We start from the raw sequence: 22,950 nt of genomic DNA, 5'->3' as shown, positions 1-22,950 counted from the left end.
ACCAATAATCACCCCTCAGTGTATGCCACTTCAGATAGATTACCTCATCATTTGTTTATATGCTGCCTCATTTCATGATTAGATTAGATTACTTACAGTGTGGAAACAGGCCCTTCGGCCCAACAAGTCCACACCGACCCGCCGAAGCGCAACCCACCCATACCCCTACATATTACCCCTTGCCTAACACTACGGGCAATTTAGCATGGCCAATTCACCTGACCCGCACATCTTTGGGCTGTGGGAGGAAACCGGAGCACCCAGAGGAAACCCACGCAGACAAGGGGAGAACGTGCAAACTCCACACAGTCAGTCGCCTGAGTCGGGAATTGAACCCGGGTCTACAGGCGCTGTGAGGCAGCAGTGCTAACCACTGTGCCACCATGCCGCCCACTAAGGTGTCATTTCCTTACATCGCGAAATACATTGAGACCCCTGGATGTTAATCACAGGTTTTACCTTTTTTGCTCAAGGCTTGATCTAACTGTTCAAACATTGATGGACTTATTGAAGAACGATAATTACAATTCTCCATTACCACAAGATTTAATCATTTGTGATACTTACCTTCGCAGCGACTCTGGTATAGAAACAGGATTCATGCCATTTGGCCAACCAAAAAGAGTGAACCAAGTCCGTACTGCATTCAGAACCCTTTGATAGAAAATATCTTCCGTAATATTCTCAGCAGAAAACAGGAGATCTCCCAAATAGTTCTTCCTGCCTAATAGCTCAGCTTCACTCTCTGCGTCTTTCTTTTCTACTTTGGAATCTGCATTTCTAGAACTATCTGTAATAAACAAGATATGCATTTCAGGGGCTTTATAACGTTAATACAATTGTGTTATGCCTCAGCAAAGCAAAAAATTTACTTTTTAAAGAAACAGAAATATGTTTTGCAAATTCAGTTTGTGATTTAATCTGTAATAACCATGAAATACTGAATCTAATTGCATAAGCAAGGAGATACAGTGCAATATTGTGCAGCAAATTGTATACAGAAACAACATCACCAAGCACCAATGATAGCTAAGCAAATATAAATCGTTTAATAAAAAAAAGGCAATGAGATAGGTTATGCTTAATGGCAGATCAAATCTCAGAAAATTTCATACTTGAGACAATCACTGACAAAACTAAAGAATATGCAAAATATCGAAAAAGGTGAATAAATTAAGGACTCAGTTCCTGAACATTCCTTTTTGAAAACAAACAACCTTATTACATTTTAAAAGCTATCTATGGTCCTATCACTTCTAACATGGTGCTCGAGGAGCATAGCCATAGTCATAATGCCTAGTCATTAATAAAATTGACATATTTAATAAATTGGATAAAATACCATTCTTCTTCATAACCAAACATACTATGGCATCTTAAAACATATTACAATGTTCAGCAATATTCAGTACAACTTCATACTTTTCTGGTCTTATGAACAGCTAATGAAAGGCAAGACTTTTTTTTTCAAAAACCTGAAATAGGTACAGGATATACACTTTGTCCCCATTTTCTCAGGAACTATCATTTCTACAATATAGATCTAACTAAGTGCTTGACTGCCTCTTTTGACTTCCATTTTGTTTTACTTTAACTTACTTTACAGGCAATTGTCTTCAGTCTTTCAAGTGATGGAGGCATTTCTAGCAAGGCCAATACTTGTTACCCATCTGTAACTGACTTCAGACTGAGTGGCTTGTTAAGCCATTGCAGAAGGCAGTTAATTGTCAACCACCTTGCTGTGGGTCTGGAGACACATGTAGGGCAGTGCAGGAAAAAATGACAAGTGTCCTTCCTAAATCTACAACAATCAGTGATAGTTTAAAGATTACCTTTCCTGATACTAGTTTTATATTCCTGATGTATTAATCGAAATTAAATTCCACCAGCTGTCATAACGTAACAAGAACATAAGAACTAAGAGCAGGAGTAGGCCATCTGGCCCACTGAGCCTGCTCCACCATTCAATAAGATCATGGCTGATCTTTTTGTGGACTCAGCTCCAGCTATCCACCCTCTCACCATAAACCTTAATTCCTGTATTGTTCAAAAAAAACTACATTAGTTTTTAAAAACGTTTACTGAAGTAGTGTCCACTACTTCACTTGGCAGGGAATCACATAGATTCAAAACCCTCTGAGTGAAGAAGTTTCTTCTCAATTCAGTCCTAAATCTCCTACTCATAATTTTGAGGCTATGCCCTCTAGTCCTCGTTTCACCTGAAACATCCTTCTACTTTATCTTATCTATTCCCTTTATAATTTCATATGTTTCGATAAGATCCCCCCTAATTCTTCTAAATTCCAGTGAATATAATCCCAGTCTATTCAGTCTCTCCTCATATGCCAACCCCCTCAAGTCTGGAATCAACCTAGTGAACTTCCTCTACACCCCCTCCAGAGCCAGTACATTCTTTCTCTAGTAAGGAGACAAAAACTGCACTTAGGACTCCAGATCTAGCCTCACCGGCACTCTGTACAGCTGCAACATGACCTCCCTGCTTTTAAACTCAATCTTTTTAGCAATGAAGGACAAAATTCCAGTGGCCTTCCTAATTACAAGTTGTACCTGCAGATCAACCTGCTGTGATTCATGCACAAGGACACCCAGGTCCCTCTGCACAGCAGCATGCTGCAATTTTTTTACCATTCAAGCAGTGGTTCTTTTTACTGTTAATTCTACCAAAATGAATGATTCAACATGTATTAACATTGTATTCATCTGCTAGACCTTTGCCCACTCGCTTAAAGTATCTATGTTCCTCTGCAAAGTTTCACAGTACTCTGCACACTTTGCTCTGCCACTCATCTTAGTGTCATCTGCAAACTTTGACACACAACGTGCGGTCCCCAACTCCAAATCATCTATATGTAAGTCATAAGTCTATATGTCAGAAGAACATAAGAACTAAAAATAGGAATAGACCAGTCAACCCCTCTAGCCTACCTTGATTTGCACTAGGCCTCAGCTCCTCTGCCAGTTCCTTATACCCTCAACTGATCATGGTGGGATTTTAATCCATATCCACAGCGTACTAGTCAAAGCACTTGGATTGCTAGTCAGTGACAGTGTCACAAGCCATCACTTATACATGATGCAGTTCTGGTGTTTATTTTCAGCTGCCAATAACCTAAGCTACTTAGCCAGCACAAGTAATATCAATGGAAAGACTTCTTATCCAGATAGGGCCCTGCAGCTGCTTTAAGTACAGCATTGGCCTGCTCTGAGCATGCAGAAACTCTGTATCCTTACTGTCCCCACTGTTGGTATGACAGGATCCCTCCTGGCTGGATCCATAGCCTTAGCCTTATCACCATTAGCCCAACTGGGTCAGAGATCAAATTTTATCATTCTTTGTTAGTCCAGATGAAACACAAAAATTAAAATTGGACAAGTTTAGATTCAATTTTTGAGAATGGCAACAGTTCACCTGTAACAGATTCCTCAAAAGAAGAAGTGGAAGGAGAGAATCTGGTGATGGTAGATGAACTGCGTGTTGATGCAGCTGGAGTGTAATAGGGTTGTAGAATAACTTTTCCAATACTGTCATGTTTGCTTGCATTAGTTCCTAAAAAGAACATAAAATATTATGAGGAAAAGCCAATAGTTTATTATTGTTTATTAGTACTGGAAAAATCTCATGGTTTACTTGAGGGATGGATGACACAATGTAGTATAACATTAAAGCAGCATGATAGTTTGTAAAGAGAGAAGTAGAGTTTCTGACTTTTATAATGTATCTTATTAAAGTTCTTGTAACCTGAAATTTACAGAACCAATCAATTCACTCAAAATATTATTGACACTTAATAGGGGAAAGTTATTTGACTACAGTTTCAACTTTGCCAGTGATTGAAAATGATTACAGGAAAATTAAAATGGATTCAGATAATAATTGCAAGTTATTTACAAAACAGATGAATTAAAAAAGAGAAAGACAACAATAATAACAACATTGTAAAGCATCTGCTTTGTGACTTTGTGATCCGGAAAGCATAACTCACATCTAGCGCCATAATGCTCAAATGTTACCTTAGTTCCATCAATTAATACTTCACCAACATCTGGCTTAAATAAACTGCTAGCTCGTCACAAAATCTCCAGAAGCACCTTGCTTCTGAGATTATGGATTCTTCTTCCAATGATCACTCAGGCTCTTTCTCTGTCTGTCTCTCTCTGTCTCTCTCTCTCTCTGAGATGTTCTTCTGATAATTAGTTGGGTCTTTCAAGTTCTCACTCTGTTTTACACATTTCTTTCCCATTTGTCACTTCTTTTCTCAAATAGCTGATTATTTGGTTTTGGAATTTCAGAGATAGTACCTCTTGCTCATAGTTCTGTCTTTCTTCACTTACCCTGTGGTCACTAGCTTTTGTGTTCTTGTCCTCAATTAGTTTTCTTAACTTGGTCTTTAAAACTTCAATTTTTTAATCTGTTTCTGACATGCCACAGCAAAACAGCCTTTGCAAACCAGTACAGAAGATAATGTCAAATACCCATTGATTTGCCTCATACATGGGCAATTTTAGTTTGGAATCATTCAATCCACTGCTCATTCACAGGTAACTTCCCAGCCATATGCTTAGTTACTGAATGATCTAAGGTTTTGCCTTTTCAATTTAAACGTATAATTTTATTCTTATCATTCCAAACTCACACAGAGATGTTACAGTCATAGTCATAGAGATGTACAGCAGGGAAACAGACCCTTCAGTCCAACTCGTCCATGCCAACCAGATATCCTTATCCCATATCCCTCTCACCCTTTCTATTTATGTACCCATCGAGATAGCTTTTAAAAATTGTAATTATACCAGCCTCCACCACTTCCTCTTCCATACGCATACCACCCTCTGTGTGAAAACATTACCTATTAGGTCCCTTTTAAATCTTTCCCTACTCACCCTAAACCTATGCCCTCTAGTTCTGGACTCCCCTATCCCAGGGAAAAGAAATTGTTCATTCACCCTATCAATGCCCCTCATGATTTTATAAAACTCTATAAGGTCACCTCTCAGCCTCCAAAGCTCCAGGAAAAGCTCCAGCCTATTCAACCTCTCCCTGTAGGTCAAACCCTCCAGTGCTGGCAACATCCTTGTAAATCTTTTCTGAACCTTTTTCAAGTTTCACAACATCCTTCCTAAAGGAGGGAGAACAGAATTATATACAATATTCCAAAAGTGGCCTAACCAATGTCCTGCACAGCTTCAACAGGATCTCCTAACTCCTATACTCTATGCCAATTAGATGATGGAGTTTCTATTTTTATGAACCGCCATACATGTAAATCTTCTAAGTCATGAATTATAGCAGAATAAATTGAAACATGCAAAACATTATGCTTCATGGATTAGTTTATTTGTATCCATGGCTACAGACCTCATCGTAATAGTCCAGAATAATGAAGTTGTAACAGAAAATGATTACTGAGTTAATCATTTAAAATAAAAGAAAATAAGCATGATATTAATAAATAATGGCTGCTGTTTTACTCCCATTAAATTAACTGATCAACTGGTCACAAACATCTACTATCAGCATGTTCAAATATGTTATTTTACTTTCTGTAAGTAAACAGTTCACCAATATTTTGTTCAAATGATTGTACTCAACTAGCCCATGTTTACAAAACTCAGAACATAATGTCTAATGTTATGTGTGATTCTGCAACTGAACAGCACTTACTAAATAACCCTGAGTGCATTTAGAATTACATTAACAGCAAAATTAAAATCCGCCATCATCTTCATAAAGTGGTGCTCATTTATGCTTGCTTGAAATTACATATATTTATTACAGGCACTTATCCTCTGCAGATAAAACACACCAACGTATAGTACATATTTTATGTTAAACATAAGTAAGAAGACATTTTCCAAAACAATTCCTCAACAAATCAAAGTTAACTTGCCAGTGAATCAGAAATCTTATTACATGCAGCAAAAGTGGCTGCTCCCTTTGAAGTTCAGCTAATCTTGTGTTTGTCCTCTTGAGTGCAAGACAAAAAGCTTCACCTAGCAATTATTTTTTACCAACACAGAAGTCTTGCATTATCAAGTGACCATTTTCTGTAACGATTTGATAGGTCATTTCAAAGGATAGTAAAGAATCAATCACATTGCTAACGGTCTGTAATTAAATGCAGGCCAGATTTCCATCTCTGGCAGTTCAATCTTTCCGCATAAGACAAAGTGTTTATTCCAAGCATCAATCCAGAAAACCTCATTAGAACTGCTTCTGACATATTATATCCTTGCACATGTAAGGAAATCAAAAGTGTACACAGTATTCAAAATGTGGTCTTTCAATGCTCTGTGTCAATGAAGCATTATCTTGTAACTTTCATATTCAATTCCACTCATAATAAAGGGCAGTGGTGGTGGGAGAAGAGGTCAGGACTGTGGTGAGGGGGAAGAAATCAAGCTTGTGGATAGGATGGTGAGAAAAACCTCCATTACATCTCCCTGTCCAACCATTCATTCTCCCTCCCCCGCCAGCCCTATCCGATTCCCATTTCAATGTCACACTGTTCTGTGTACATACTGGGTGTTGGAGCTTGTGCACAATGCTATGACATAGTGGGTCTGGAGCTGTGCGTGTTTCTGAGGAAGTGCCCTGCAGTTCTGGTGTCAGTAGACATTGCCATCTGAGACCTCAGCTCACCCTACTAATCAAAAAAAGACTCAAGACAGTCATCAAGGTGGCTGGGCTGTACTTTATTGTTTCCTGCCTCATTCTCTTCCTAAATAGAGGGGTTATATTTGCCACTTCCAGTCTGATTGAACCTTTCCAGATTCTAACAAATTTTGGAAAGTTAACATCAATTAACATACATCATAAGCCACCTCTTTGAAGACAGAACCAAAATATTCACTCATTTTGCCTATCATTTCCTTATTTCCTCTTCAGGCTCCACACTCACTTCCTGGAGGACCAATATTCACTTTACTTACTTTGTTCCTTTTTAGATATTTGTGGAAACTCTTACTGTTTTTATGTTTCCACCTAGCTTGTTCCCATACTATAATATCTTCCTCCTGTTTGTTGACATTTGCTGCAGTTCTATATATTCTGACCAACTCTTTTATCTGCTGCTCATTTTTGCGACTATTGCTTTTTTCCTTAAATTTTCAATGACTCTTTAATTAACTACAGATGGTGGGTCCTCTCTTGGAATTATTCTTTACAGTTGGAATGTACTATTTTAAGTATTATAATATAGTCCCTTTAATATCTGCCACTGTTTCTCTATTGATCTTTTAGCTTGATATCCCAATTAGCATCAGCTAGTTCCGCTTTCATGCCCATACAGTTATCCTTATTTAAATTTAAAATATTGCCTTTGTCACATTCCATTTCAAATGAATGCAAATTCAGTAATATTGTTATTTTTGCTACTTAGAAGTGCTTTTACTTGGAGATCTATCAGAGGCCATGAACAGTAATCTCAAATTAAACCTCCACATTTGAGTTTCACATATTTGGGTTTAAATCTATTTCTTTTTAAAATGGCTAACATTGCTGGACTCAAAAATGGCTGAGGTTGATCACATGATCATATTTCTGAAAGCTTCTGCACTGTGTAGATATATTCCAGCTAAATCTGACACACAGGGATTGGAGATCAGCTGACTGTTTCCAGCCCAGACAGCTCTGAACAAAGGAAATGAAGGCTAATGTGTTTCTAGTTACCTCATCACCTCACAATGAAAACTCTAATAGGGGAAGTAAAGCTGGACCTGGAGAGAAGCAGGGTGTTGAGGATCCTAAGACAGGGAGTCAGCATCACTCAGAACAGCAGGCATAGTGGGCACTCTGAAACAAGAGGTGAGGTAAGGTAAAGAAAGGTAAGGTCAGGTCTCTGGCATTTGTTTAATACTTTTGAACTATAATCTGGTCAAACCACATTTGCATTAGTATGTGGCTTACATTATGGATTTTTAGACCAATACATTGAGGAACCAACTCAAGGGCAGACTAAAGCTAAATTTAGTTTTGTGCAATGATAAGGGGTTAATTAATAGGTGGTGAACTCCTGGAATCTCTTCCACAAAAGGCTGCGGAGGTGAAGTCACGGAATGCATTTCCAGATTTCTAGATTTCTAGAAACTATATTTGTTTAGGGATAAGGGGACAGAATGGGGATATGGTATTGAGATAAAGGATCGGGTATGATCACGTTGAATGGCAGAGTTGGAATAATGGGATGAATGACCTACCTCTACCTCCGGATGAAGGGCTTATGCCCGAAACGTCGAATTTCCTGTTCCTTGGATGCTGCCTGACCTGCTGCACTTTAACCAGCAACACATTTTCAGCTCTGATTTCCAGCATCTGCAGACCTCACTTTTTACTCGAAGATTTTAACCTACTGCGAATCCTCTTGCAAGGATGCCTTCCTTGAAGAAGCTCTCTTCCTCCCGGATGAAGGGCTTATGCCCGAAACGTCGAATTTCCTGTTCCTTGGATGCTGCCTGACCTGCTGCGCTTTAACCAGCAACACATTTTCAGCTACCTCTACCTATATGTTACCCAAACTACCTTCCAATTGTCTATTGAGATAGACCAGCAGCACTATGGTTACAAAAAGAGAAAATACTGGAAGTATTCAACAAGTCAGTTAGCACCTGTGGAAATTAGTAGGGTTAATATTAATTTAGTTTGATAAAAAAATAATTTTATGACCACTTACCAGTTTTGAGAACAATATGTTGGTCTGTACTGTGGAGGGCAATATATCTATATATAGATAACAGGCAATTATCTGCAGATGCCGAGACAGGTAAGGTGAACCTGCATCAGGACAATAGTATAGTTTGTCAAAAACATTGCACAATAAATCAAATTTAATAATCCAATCTGAGTAAAGCACTTTACATACAAAGTGTAGTAACAGTCTAATTATTTCGATACTGTATCAGTCCAAATTTTCATGACTAGGATCAAAAGATATTCATTAGGTAAATGTACCAAGGAATATGTAGCAAAGCTAGCTAATAAAGATGAGGGATTTGGAATTAGCTATTGTCTGCCTGAACAATTGGAGGTTTTATCCCAAGCCTGTCCTTGCAATCCTATCTACTGTAAATTAGTTCCTCCCCTTCTTTGACAGTCATGGTCAAACTAATCCCTGATGAAGGAATAGTGCTCCAAAAGCTAGTACTTACAAATAAACCTGTTGGACTATAACCTGGTGTTGTGTGATTTTTAAATTAGCCCCAAATTAGTTCTAAAGAAAGAGTTTGGTGACTTCAGGATAGCATTACAACCATTACATTCAAGCTATTCTGTGCTCTGCTAAATCCCTACAGGATGAACAGCCCATTGTTTTTAATTCAGAAAGTACTTCAGCTTTCCTTTGTAAAGCCATAAACAGAGTTTGATATCCGGAATAGAGATCATCACATTTACGTTTTGTGCACAGAGACAGTATCCTGTCACAAAGTCATCCTTTATTTACTTGTACACAGGACACTGGCAATGGCCAGTCAACTCAGAGTTTAGATCAGAGTGGTGCTGGAAAAGGACAGCAGATCAAGCAGCATCGAAGGAGCTGGAAAATCGACGTTTCGGGCAAAAACCTTTCATCAGGAATCCTTTTGCCTAGTCAGCTCAGAGTCAGTGTCCTGAACTGAGGAGATTCTAAATCCCTTGTTTATAGTGGTCAGCCTGGGCTTCCTGAATGGCCCAGGTAAATCCAAGCAAGGATCTCATAGTCAACAAGATCAATCTAGTTCTAATCATTACAGGGACATTCAAATTATTTATTCTTCAGAGTATTTGCAAAGAAGTAAAGCATATCCAGTCCAGATCAGCACAGATCTAGGGGAATTCTAAAGGACAGCAGCTTTAGGTGCCAGCAATGAAAGAATGCAGTTTGGCCAAATCCTGGATGCATCTATTCAAAAAATCATACATTACCAAATGAAGGTTTATTATCCCAGTGTTGACATTGGATCTGTTTGCATATGAATAGACTTCTTCGAAGAAGTCTATTCAACTTTTATTACCATCACTGAACACTGCAGAGTCCATAAAAATGATCAATGGATAATAACTTAACACAGTCAACTAAATTGGCTCTCTAGAAATTGGTATTTTGTCAAGTAAAGGATGTGGTTAACTACTATTTCAGTTGCTGGTACATATTTCTTTTTGTCAATTTATTTATATGCATTAAAATCCAACAGCTCTATAATATGCATGCACTTCTGTGTACTGATATTTTTTTACCTGTTCCTGTCTTGATCAATTAACGTAACATTTGTTGATACTGAAATTGGACAGAATGAACAGAAGATAATGCAGCATGTTATGCTCCTGATGGTTTCACTCCTAAACGGCAAAGTTGAGCCTTCAGGAAACTGACAAGTAAAAGGCTTAATCCAATTCCCCTCTTCGGTTTCTGCTTCTGGAACTTTAGCTTGGAGTATACAGTCACTGAAACCAAATCATTTTTTCATTAAATTTTGCAACAGTAAATTATAATACAGACAAGAAATGATAATTCCCCTTTAAGACATCACTCATAAGTTATTTAACATTTCAGAATAAATTATTACATACACAAGTTAAATTACAGCTGAACAGAACATGAACGAACAATAAATATAATGCTAATCTGAGTTTAAAAGCATGTAACTGGTTGGAAAGTGTTTTGGGACATCCAATGATATTGAAAATGCATAGACATGCTTACTGGACATATTCTCCACTCACTTCAACAAAGTTATTCAATGTTCCAACAAATAGCAGATTACTTGTCTTTGTGAGATCAAAATCAATTTCAATGAAATACTGCATTGGGGTGAGAGATAGCAGTTGCTGTTAAGATAATCTAGCCATAAAATTCAAAGAATCAAGGTAAAGCATAAAGCTTCAGATGCTGATCCCTGAGACAGGAATTGTGACTTTTTTAAAAAAAACAACTGCTGTAAAGTTTGCCAAAAATAACGCTCAGGTAGCTTATTGGAGGAAGTGATCAAGAGGGAGCGTAAAGCATTGATGTCAGGTGAAGAATTGTGTGAGATGGAACTGCGTGGGAAAGGATGGCGAAGTGACTGGGAAGGAGAGGAGAATTTTAGTGGTGGGGAAAGTGATTGGGAGGGAGGAACTGATTAAAATCACACTGGAGTCATGTGAAGGAATTTTGCACTTCACTGATTAACATTCAAGTTCTTAAACTCATGTATTTGGTGGCGGCTTGCAGCAGCCACTTAAAAGCTATTCAACTTAAAACGTAAAATATAGCTCTCAAACAGGCATTAAGGCCCCTATTCATATGTCAGCCTCAGGCATGAGCCACTTTCTTCTGTTAACAATATCGCAGGTGCTATACTTACAAATGAAATGAGCAAGCACCCATATTGAATACCGAAACACATATTTTGCATCTGAATAAAGGAGTGCCATTATCAAACTTTTGGACCCATGTTTAGGAAAGTTGGCCACTCCTATGACATTGCACATGAGAAGTTCCCTTATTAATTCTAAATGTGGCATCACAATTTTCAGGCATAATCGAGGCAGGGCAAACATTATAAATGTTCAACCTTATATTTCACACATTTTCCACAAGCATTGTAACAGCACATTTTACTGGAACTTAAAGTAAAATATTAGAAAATAAAACACTGAACAGTAAATATATAAATCAAAACAACCAAAGGCTTATGGTTTCAATGAACTCTGAATGTTTAGTAATGCAAACCTAACTGTAAGAAATGCTAAATAGGGGAAAGGTTGTTTTAAAACAATTAGGGCATAACACTACAGACAGCATAATATTAGAACCAGTGGTTTATGCTGACATAGCAAATCAAACATCTGTGTTTGTTCCAGATAGTCTAGATTTTCACTGGTGTTTTAGGGATCACTCTGTATTATTCTGGAAAAATGAGTATATCCTTCACCTATCATGATTTTATATCCTTGCCATTTTAAAACTGACAGTAAATAAAATGTTGAAATAAAAGGCAGGTATCATAAACAGAAAATTTTCCCATGATCTTAATTGTGCAGTTACACTCAAATTGTACTCACACCAAAGATCAAAACAATGGCACTTTAAAAAGGAGGAAGACACACAAAGGCAACGAGCACATGGTCAGAGAAAGAAACCAACATTGCTGTCTGACACAGATGGGAATCTGCACAGTTACTGTCTTTGCTGTTTGACTTCAAGTATCTCTGGACATCGGAGTGTATCGAGAAAAAATTAACAAACAGCAAAATCACAGCTGATCTTGGAGGAACCTGTGTGTGAAAGCTCAGAGCACGGCAGAAGATATGTGCATAGTTTTTAGGTGTAACCTCGCTGTAAATCGACAATAGTGAGTAACCTGAGTTCTTTTTTGATTACATGTTTTATTGAGATCTGTCTCTTGATTAAATTTTAAAAGTATAACTGGAACATAGTCTTTTTTTTTAGAGCAGTAAGTTCTATTTTCTGGGTGTGTAGAATGTTAAAGAGCAAAGATGGCCTTGGGTAGAGTGACGCGCTCTTCCTGTCCAATGTCAGAGATTAGGGAGAGTTTCTATGTTACTGATGATTACGTCTGCAATGTGTTAGATTGTGAATCCTATTAGACCACATGGATCTGTTGGAGCGGCAGTTGAGGCAATAGGAATTTAAGGACCTAGTGGGTGTGATGTACAGCTATCATTGGAAGGGAGTGGAGAAAAGCTGCAGATACAGTCAGGTAGATGGGTTACCTCCAGGAAAGGTAGGTGAGGGAGGCAGGTAGGGCAGGAGTCCCCTGTGGCTATCCCCATCTCAAAAAGTATGATGTTTTGGAAAATGTGGGGGTAGTGGACTCTAAGGGGAACATAGCACAAACAGCCACGTTTCTGGTACCAAGAAATGCTCCAATGTAACAAGCAGGCCCATCAGGTTCAAAGCAATTGATTGCAATAGGGGACTCTCTAAGGGACTTGGTGTGAAGGACTGTATACCAAGGAAGTAAATCTGGATGTTCCCCAACAGGAAACCCTGGATTAATCAGGACATGCACAACCTGCTAAAAACCAGGCGTGAGGCCTTCAGATCAGGAGACCTACTCAAATATAAGGAATCCAAATATAACTTTCACAGAGCCATTAAGACAACCAAGGATGAATACTGATCCAAACTAGAGACCCAGACAGACACCCAGCGACTATGGCTAGGACTGAATGACATCACAGGTTCTGAAAAGAGACAGTGAAAGACAGCAGATGATGACACATCCCTCCCAAATCATCTCAAAGCGTTTTATGCTCACTTTGAGCAGAGGTTTGGCGGAGAGGTAACACCAATTCCGACAAGTCCTGACAAACCTATCCCAACAGTTACTGCATCAGAGGTCAGATCAGTTTTACTTCATGTGAATCCAAGGAAAGCAATGGGACCAGACAGAGTAGCAGGCCGTGCACTCAGAGCAAGCGCAGATCAACCGGCAGAGGTCTTCTTGGACATCTTCAACCTCTCCCTGCAGTAGGCCAACGTGTCTGCCTGTTTCAAGAGGGCCGCATCATCCCTGTGCCTAAGAAGGCTCATGCAGCATGTCTCAATGACTACCGCCCAGTGGCTCTAACTTCAGTGGTCATGAAGTGCTTTGAAAGGCTGGTCATGGCATTAATCAACTCCAGCCTCCCCACTACTCTTGACCCACTCCAATTTGCGTATCAGACCAAAGGATCCACGTCAGATGCCATATCACTTGCCTTTCACTCCTCCCTAAAACATCTTGACACCAAGAACAGTCCTACTCATTGACTACAGTTTAGCCTTCAACACTATTATCCCCTCAAGATTGATTACTAAACTTAGTGATCTTGGATTAAGCCCCACTCTCAGTTTCCTGACACATAAGCCACAATCAGTAAAGACTGGGGACAATATTTTATCCTCACTAACACTCAACATTGGAGCCCCCAGGAGTGTGTACTCAGCCTCCTACTGTACCCACTGTATACCCATGAATGCATCACCAAATACCAGACTAATGCCATTTACAAGTTTGCTAATGACACCACCATCGAATCTCGATGACGACGAAACAGACTCCAGATAGGAGATGGAAGACCTAGAAAAATGGTGCACTGAGAACAACCTAGCTCTCAATGCCGGCAAAACCAAGGAACTCACTATTGATTTTTGGCAGGATGTTATTTATGCCCCAACACATTAATAGCACAGAGGTGGAATGAGTATAGAAAGTGGATATAGGCTTGCTCACTGACGTTTCATCACAATACCAGGTTATATCTTCAGTGAGCCTCCAGACGAAGGACTGCTGGTGTTTCCTGCTTTCTATGTTTGGGTTTCCTTGGATTGGTGATGTCATTTGCTATGGTGATGACATTTCCTGTTCTTTTTCTCAGGGGGTGGTAGATGGGGTCCAAGTCAATGTATTTGTTGATAGTGTTTCCGTTGGAATGCCATGCTTCTAGGAATTCTCGTGTGTCTCTGTTTGGCTTGTCCGAGGATGGATGTGTTGCCTTAGTCAAAGTGGTGTCCTTCCTTTTCTGTATGAAAGGATACTAGTGAGAGAGAGTTATGTAGTTTTGTGGCTAGTTGATGTTCATGTATCCTGGTGGTTAGTTTTCTGCCTGTTTGTCCAGTATAGTGTTTGTTACAGTTCTTGCACAGTATTTTGTAAATGACATTAGTTTTGCTTGTTGTCTGTATAGAGTCTTTCAAGTTCATTAGCTGCTGCTTTACTGTGTTGGTGGGTTTGTGGGCTACCATGATGCCCAGGGGTCTGAGTAGTCTGGCAGTCATTTCCAAGATATCTTTGATGTAGGGCAGAGTGGCTAGGGTTTCTTAATGTGTTTTGTCTGCTTGTTTGGGTTTATTGATGAGAAATTGGCAGACTGTGTTCACTGGGTACCCATTCCTTTTGAATACGCTGTAGAGGTAATTTTCCTCTGCTCTTCGAAGTTCCTCTGTGCTGCAGTGTGTGTTGGCTTGTTGAAATAATGTTTTGATGCAGCTTCGTTTGTGAATGTTGGGATGATTGCTTCTGTAGTTCAATATTTGGTCTGTATGTGTTGTTTTTCTGTAGACACTGGTTTGAAGTTCCCCATCAGCTGTTTGCTCTACTGTGACATCTAGGAATGGCAGTTTGTTGTTATTTTCATCCTCTTTAGTGAATTTTTTGCCAGTAAGGGTATTCTTGGTGGTCTTGAAGGTTTCCTCTAGCTTGTTTCATTTAGTGATGACAAAGGTGTCATCCACATAGCAGATCCAGAGTTTGCATTGGATGGTTGGCAGAGCTGTTTGTTCAGGTCTCTGCATTACTGTATCTACTAAGAACCCTGATATCGGAGATCCCATGTGTGTTCTGTTGGTTTGTCTGTAGATTTTGTTGTTGAAGGTGAAGTGGGTGATACGGCATAGGTCCACTAGCTTGACGATACTGTCCTTGCTGATGAAGTTGGTGGTGTTTGGTGTATGTGTCTTTGAGTCTTCTAATACTGTAGTCAGTGTTTCCTTGACCAGCTTAATGTTGATTGATGTAAACAGGGCTGTTACACCAAAGGAGACCATTATTTCATCCTCTTCTATCTTGGTGTCTTTAATGGTTTTCAGGAATTCTTGGGTGGAGTGGATGGAGTGGCGTGAGTCTTCTAATAAGTGTTTTAGTCTTTGCTGTAGCTCCTTGGTCAATCTGTAAGTTGATGTTCCAGGTAGCAAGACTATGGGTCTGAGGGCGGGGGGGGGCTCCTCGTTTGTAAATTTTGGGTAATCCGCAAAAGCATGTTGGATCCATCTGGTTTCATTTTTTGGAAGTTGGTCTTATTTATTTCTCCAGATTTCTTAAGTTTTTTGAATAAGGCTGTGATTTGGTTCTCTAATTGAAAGGTCGGGTCTATCGTCACTTGTTGGTATCTGCAAGAAGTGGGTTTGCTTTTTCATAGTAGTCTCTTTGATTTAAAATGAATGTTAAGCATCTTTTGTCCGCAGGTAGGATAACTATGTTTTTATTTTATCTTTTTAGTGCTTTCCCTTCTTGTGTATTGAGTGTGTTTCCTTCCTTTTCCCTACTTAATGTTGGTGCGTCTGTCTGTCTGATGGTTTGCTGGGTTTCTTCTGTGAGTTGGTTATCTTTCAGTGTTGTTTCTAATGCTGCGAAGAAATCTTTCTTGTCCACATCCTGGAAGTTGTAAATTAATGCTCTTACTAAGGCGGCTTTTTCAGTGTCTGTTAAGGGTCTGTCAGATAAGTTTTTTTTTATCAATGCTTCTGTGTTGTCAGTGTTGTTACGTTGTGTAAGTTTGTCTTTTTTTTAATGCAGGTCTAGGTTTTTCATTTTCTGTATTTATTGCGGTCTGGCTTGTTGTATTGCATCTGTCCATTCATGGTCTGTTGCATGAGTGAGTAAAGATGTTTGGTGCAAAATTTCCCGGTTGTATTTACAGAGTCTATTGTGGGCATCATTAATAATTTCTCTGAGCATTCTGCAGCCATTTTGCTCTGCTATCCTTTTGGCTAGTGGGGTGTTAAGGGGAGGTTAGTATCGAAGACATTGAGGTGGTATCTGTTTTCTTAGGCATTCATGCAGGAAGTACAGCTGTTCACGGGTGGCGCTCTGTCGGACAGCATTCATTTCCCATTTCCAGGCAAGTTTTAGCGTATTGTTCCTAGGAATGGTCATCCACAACAAGCTTTCTTAGATTCTTCGTGTGGACACGTAGGTTATAAAGGTCCAACAACGTCTCTTCTTCCTCAGGCAGCTGAGGAAATGTGGCATGGCGGCAAATACCCTTGCCAACTTTTATAGGTGCCGCCATTGAGAGCATTGTGTCTGAATATATCACTACCTGGTATGGCAACTGTACCATTCAAGGTCAGAGATGGTTACAGAGAGTGGTGAACTCAGTCTGGACAATCATAAAGGCTAACCTCCCATTTATAGAATCCATCTATCAGGCCTGCTGTCAAGGAAAGGCTGCCAGCATTCTCAAAGATCCATCCCACCCTGGCAATGTTTTTCTGCAACTCTACCATCAGGGTAAAGGTACAGAAGCCTGAACACACGCACCAGCTGGTTTCAAAACAGTTTCTACCCTACTGTTGTTAGAATACTGAATGGACTCATAAACTCTTAGCATTTGCCTGTACCTGTGTTTTTGTTTTTGCCGCTGTTTACTTATTATTTACTATCTATGCTACTTAACTCTGTGATCTGCCTGTATTGCTCGCAAGACAAGGCTTTTCAGTGTGCCTCTGTATATATGACAATAAATTCAATTCATTACAGCACTACTTAAGGGTATTCTGGGAATATTTGGGTAGAACTGAGAAATATAAAAGAGATGATCACTATTTTGTGATTTTATTATAGACCACCCAATAATCAGCAGGAAATTGAGAAACAAATCTGTAAGGAGATCTGAGCAATCTGTAAGGATAATAGGGTGGTTATGGTAGGGGTTTTTAACTTTCCAAATATAGACTGGGACTGCCATTGTGTTAAGGGTTTAGATGGAGAGAAATTTGTCAAGTGTGTACAAAAAAAAATTCTGATTCAGTATACGGATGCACCTACTAGAGAAGGTGCAAAAATTGACCTACTGTTGGGAAATAAGGCAGGGCAGGTGACTGAGGAGTCAGTGGGGGACTTTGGGGACAGCGACTATAATTCTATTAGTTTTAAAAGTGTGATGGAAAAGGAGGGACGGAATCTAAAACTTCAAGTTCTAAATTGGAGAAAGGCCAATTTTGATGGTATGAGGCAAGGACTTTCAAAAGTTGATTGGGGGCAAATGTTCACAGGTAAAGTGACGGCTGGAAAATGGGAAGCTTTAGAAATGAGGTAACAAGAATCCAGAGATAGTATACTCCTACATGAGTATACTTAAGAGGGAATCAGATGTACATAAAGGGGACATAAGATAGCTTTGGCAAATAGCGTTTAGGAGAATCCAAAGGTATTCTATAAAAACATTAAGGGTAACATGGGATAGAATAGGGCCCCTCAAAGATCAATAAGGCAGCCTATGTGTGGAACCGCAGGAGATGGGGAGATACAAAATGAGCATGTTGCATTAGTGTTTACTATGGATAAGGACATGGAAGATATACAATGTGGAGAATAGCTAGTGGCATCTTGAAATATGTCCATATTACTGAGGAGGAGGTGTGGGACAGTGGCACAGTGGTTAGCACTGCTGCCTCACAGCGCCAGAGACCCAGGCTCAATTACAGCCTCAGGCGACCGACTGTGTGGAGTTTGCACATTCTCCCTGTGTCTTCGTGCGTTTCCTCTGGGTGCTCCAGTTTCCTCCCACAGTCCAAAAATGTGCAGGTTAGGTGAATTGGCCATGCTAAATTGCCAGTAGTGTTAGGTGAAGGGGTAAATGTTGGGGAATGGGTCTGGGTGGGTTGTGCTTCGGTGGGTTGGTGTGGACTTGTTGGGCCGAAGGGCCTGTTTCCACACTGTAAGTAATCTAATCTAAAAAAAATGCATAAAGGGGGCTAAATCCCCAGGGCCTAATCAGGTGCATGCTAGAACTCTATGAGAAGCTAGGGAAGTGATTGCTGGGCCCTTGCAATCAAGAGATATTCATATCATCAGTAGTCACAGGTGAGGTGCCGGAAGACTGGAGATTGGTTAACATGGTGCCACTATTTAAGAAAGGTGATAAGGAAAAGTCAGGGAACTATAGACAATTGAGCCTGGCATTGGTGGTGGGCAAGTGGTTGGAGGGAATCCTGAGGGAAGGGATTTACATATATGTGGAAACGTAAGGACTGATTAGGAATAGTCAGCATGGGTTTGTGCATGGGAAATCATGTCTCACAAACTTGATTGAGTTTCTTGAAGAGGTAACAAAGAGGATTGATGAAGGCAGGGTGGTGGACGTGATCTATATGGACTTCAGTAAGGTGTTTGACAAGGTTCTTCATTGTAGACTGGTTAGCAAGGTTAGATCTCATGGAATACAGAGAGAACTAACTATTTGGGTACAGAACTAGCTCAAAGGTAGAAGACAGAGGGTGCTGGAGGAGGGTTGCTTTTCAGACTGGCAGCCTGTGACCAGTGGTGTACCATAAGAATCAGTGCTTTTTGTCATTTATATAAATGATTTGGATACGGAGATATAATTAGTAAGTTTGCAGATGACATCTAAATTTGTGCTGTAGTGGACAGCAAAGAATGTTACCTCAGAGTACAATGGGATCTTGATCAGAAGGGCCAGTGGGCCGAGGAGTGGCAGATGGAGTTTAATTTTGATAAATGTGAGGTGCTACAATTTGGAAAGGCAAATCAGGCAGGACTTAAACACTTAACTGTAAGGTCCTGGAGAGTGTTGCTAAACAAAGAGACCTTGGAGTACAGGTTCATAGCTCTGTGAAATTAGCATCACAGGTAGGTAGGATAGTAAAGAAGGTGTTTAGCATGCTTGCCTTTACTGGTCAGAGCACTGAGTATAGGATTGGGAGGTTATGTTGCAGTTGTGCAGGACATTGGTTAGGCCACTTATGGTCTCCCTTCTATTGGAAAGATGTTGTGAAACTCGAAAGGGTGCAGAAAAGATTTACAAGTATGTTACCAGAGATGGAGGTTTTGAGCTATAAAGAGAGGGTGAATAGGCTGTGGATGTTTTCCCTCGTCATCGGAGGCTGGGGTGTGACCTTATAGAGGTTTATAAAATCATGAGCAGCATGAAAATGCTTAAGAGTCAACATCTTTTCTCCGGGGTGGGGGAGTCCAGAACTAGAGGGCACAGGTTTAGGGTGAGAGGGAAAAATTTAAAAGGGATCTAAGGGGCAACTTTTTCACTCAAAGAGTGGTGCATGTATGGAATGAGCTGCTGAAGGAAGTGGTGGAGGCTCGTACAATTACAGCATTTAAAAGGCATCTGGATGGGTATCTGAATGGGAAGGGTTTAGAGGGATTTGGGCCAAATGTTGGCAAATGAGACTAGATTAGATTAAGATATCCGGTTGGCATGGACAAGTTGGACCAAAGGGTCTTTTTCCATGATGTACATCTCTATGACTCTGTGTCAGCGTCATTGACATGGAATTATATCCAATTTTGAGAAAGTGTTCCATCAGAAATAATGGGAGGAAATTGCAGTTTTACCATGCAGTAAAAATCCATTGACCTTCTAGAGCAAGAGTTGGTTGAAAGTCATGAAATCTCATTTCACTTCCTTGTAGACAGCAGTTATTTTTCTTTCACTCAACTGTTTTTATCGAATTCATTCTGTGCACTTTTTGACTCAATTAACCTGTAATGAGGACTGAATGCTTTTCTTAAAATAAACATTATGCTTGAATTTTATTAATGAATTTAAATATTTTTACTTCAACAAGGGATAAATAAAATCTGCATAAAGTATTTTTTTAGGAGAAGCTGTGTGTCCGAATGTTGCCACCAACGTGCATAGGTATTGTGGTCCACCTACCTTGCCAATGAACGATAATGGGGAATCCACTTGCACAGCAACATTTTAATAATAAAAACAGAAAGTACTAGAGAAACTCAGCACATTTGGCAGTATCTGTGGAGACAAAAACAGAGCTAATCTTTCAAGTCAAATAACTCCAGTATCTTTAGATTTTAAACTGTTTCTCCCAATAGATACTCTACCTGCTGGATTTCTCCAGCACTTTCTGCTTTTAGTTTAGATTTCAACAGCCACAATATTGTACTTTTATTTGAACATTTTTAATTACTTGGTTAGAAAGCTTTTTGTGAACGAACTGATTATGGATTTTTGTTTTAAAATCCAGTGATTACAGATATTCCTCGTCTAAGGACCACATCCGCCAATTCTCAGAACAACAACAGCAACCCGATCCACTTATTGAAATGGAAGGGGGGAAGATGCTTTTGGCAAGATACTCCACAGAGTTTTGTAACATTGAATAGAACATTAAGGGCTGGATTTTCACGACCCCCCGAAAATGGGAACAGAGAGAGGAGAACTTGGAAAGAACAATGGGTGCAGAATTTCATTTGAGGCATTAATGCCAGCCCTGACAAAAATGAACAGCGTAGATGTTTTCTAATCAATCTGTTGAGAGATGTCATTACACATCTTTGGAGCAGGTGGAACTTAAGCCCAGGGGGACACGACTCTGCAGCACGCCTCCTCCTGCTCTTCTCTCCCTCATTGGGCAATCTAAATTGGCAGGATGAAGCATTTGGCTATCCTGCCCTGGAACCCATATCTTCTGCTCCACTCCGACATCTTACTTCCCTCTGGTTCTGCAGAAGGCTTAAGCATAGACCACAGAATATCCATCAGGACAAGCAGCCTCAGTGAAGACTGTTCTGGGGTGTCTAAATGAGTCCCACATGCATGTTATCCATTGTTTTTCCAGTTCCACTGACGCTAATGGGCAAGAAATGCATTCTCTTATCAATTAAGGGATCACCCCTTCAAAAATCTTAACTTTAGTCGGTTTTCCACTGATTTCTGACTAAAGGAAACAACTCCTGTTTCCTGCCTCCATGTCAAGAATATAGTTCCAAACCAAGAAAGAAGATACAAAACAAGCAATCAAGTTCTTCAAAGAAAGGAATTAACGAAGGGATTAAATCAGAGGGCGGATGAAGAAAGACAATTTGCCTAAGGATAGTGTTCGGTTTAGGAAGACTGGGGATTGATTGTGAATTTTGGCTGACCTTGAGTGGGGTTCCCAGATTTTGAGAACTCTGTGGAGTGGGGGAAAATTAATTTGAGTTGGAAGAAGTGTGGGCACCGTAATGGGTGAAGTGCCTTGTTTCCCCCTCAAATTCCATTTTGATTTAGTCCCTTCCCTCTCTCCCTACCTTTCCTTCACTGTTTGGTATAATTGCACTATCGCTGAAAAGCTTTATATGTTAGTTGGTAATTTAGTTGGAAACACAGGTGAGTTAATGATGGAAGATAAAGGACAAAAGATAGAACCTAAAGATGAGGTAGAGTGGAAGAAGAGGTAGATCTGTGTTAGTCAGCTATGGAAAGAGAGGAAGAGCAAACAATACTGTTCATAACACTACAATCTATTTCCCTTCTTCTGCCTCTGTTTGGCTGCATCTGTTCTACAACAGTTAGAGTGCTTGAAATCTGAAGAATACAAGTAGATATAACAAGTAGCTTTTTTTTAATATACATGACTTTCCTTTTGGAAAAAAAAGTGCCAAGTTAATTTTACTTCATCTGCCACTAACAGATTAATCAAACTGGAGAAGTCTAATCATGGATCCATGGCACGGGCTACATTTTGCAAGTAAATAAATGAATCAAGATATCAAACAACCAAGCTCCTCCCCCAAAAATGTAACAATTAAAGTTATGAAAATACAATGTTTTTATGAAAACATGTAATTTTTCAGGCATAAGAGGGTTGAATTACAGAATTTTCATTTCTAAAAAAATGTTTTGCATGATTCAACTGATTACCAACAAATGGTTGAAATTGTGACACGAGTTCAAAGATTTTATCTATAATCAAATGTTACCAAAATAATCATAGCTCAAATTTATGACACAAATTTAGTTTGTTTGCAAAAAGTTAAGGCATCGCCAGATTTTGAAGATCAATTATGAATTGTTAGAAGTAAGCAATAGCATCAGAATCTGTAAAAGGTGGTTATAAATGTCACATGAGGGACTGCCAAATTATATTATAATCATCTATTTATTCCTGGTCACCCTGAAATATTTCACTACATAAACAGAGTCCCATATACAAAACAGATCCTTAAAACTTTCAAAGAGCAAACCAAGGTAAACATGATAACTGCATGCATGCAAAACATTAATTATATCTCTTGTAAATATTGAAATATTTATTTCAAATCTCAGGTGCTCTCAGATTTTCTCTTTATCTTAAGTTTCTTTTCTAATAGTTCCTTTGTCATCTGATGAAGTCAATGGTAAAATAATAACACAAATCATGCTTAGATTCATGCTCAAAGTTGAACAAATTAAAGGAATATAAATTAAAATCCAACCTTAGATAG

The 22,950-nt window shown here is 39.4% G+C and overlaps 1 protein-coding gene across 1 annotated transcript in view; it reads right to left on the bottom strand.

The window, feature by feature from the left end:
- The window catches only part of LOC132820918 (cilia- and flagella-associated protein 47-like), a 491,537-nt gene that overhangs the window by 357,126 nt on the left and 111,461 nt on the right, over nucleotides 1–22,950 (bottom strand). The window contains 4 exon segments of the mRNA XM_060833275.1: nucleotides 517–790; nucleotides 3,431–3,568; nucleotides 8,691–8,791; nucleotides 10,232–10,271. Coding sequence (XP_060689258.1) covers nucleotides 517–790; nucleotides 3,431–3,568; nucleotides 8,691–8,791; nucleotides 10,232–10,271 — 553 coding nt within the window.

This window comes from Hemiscyllium ocellatum, chromosome 12 (genome assembly GCF_020745735.1).
Source record: "Hemiscyllium ocellatum isolate sHemOce1 chromosome 12, sHemOce1.pat.X.cur, whole genome shotgun sequence".
NCBI classification, from domain to species: Eukaryota; Metazoa; Chordata; class Chondrichthyes; order Orectolobiformes; family Hemiscylliidae; genus Hemiscyllium; species Hemiscyllium ocellatum.
This window is presented reverse-complemented; position numbering and strand designations above follow the sequence as displayed.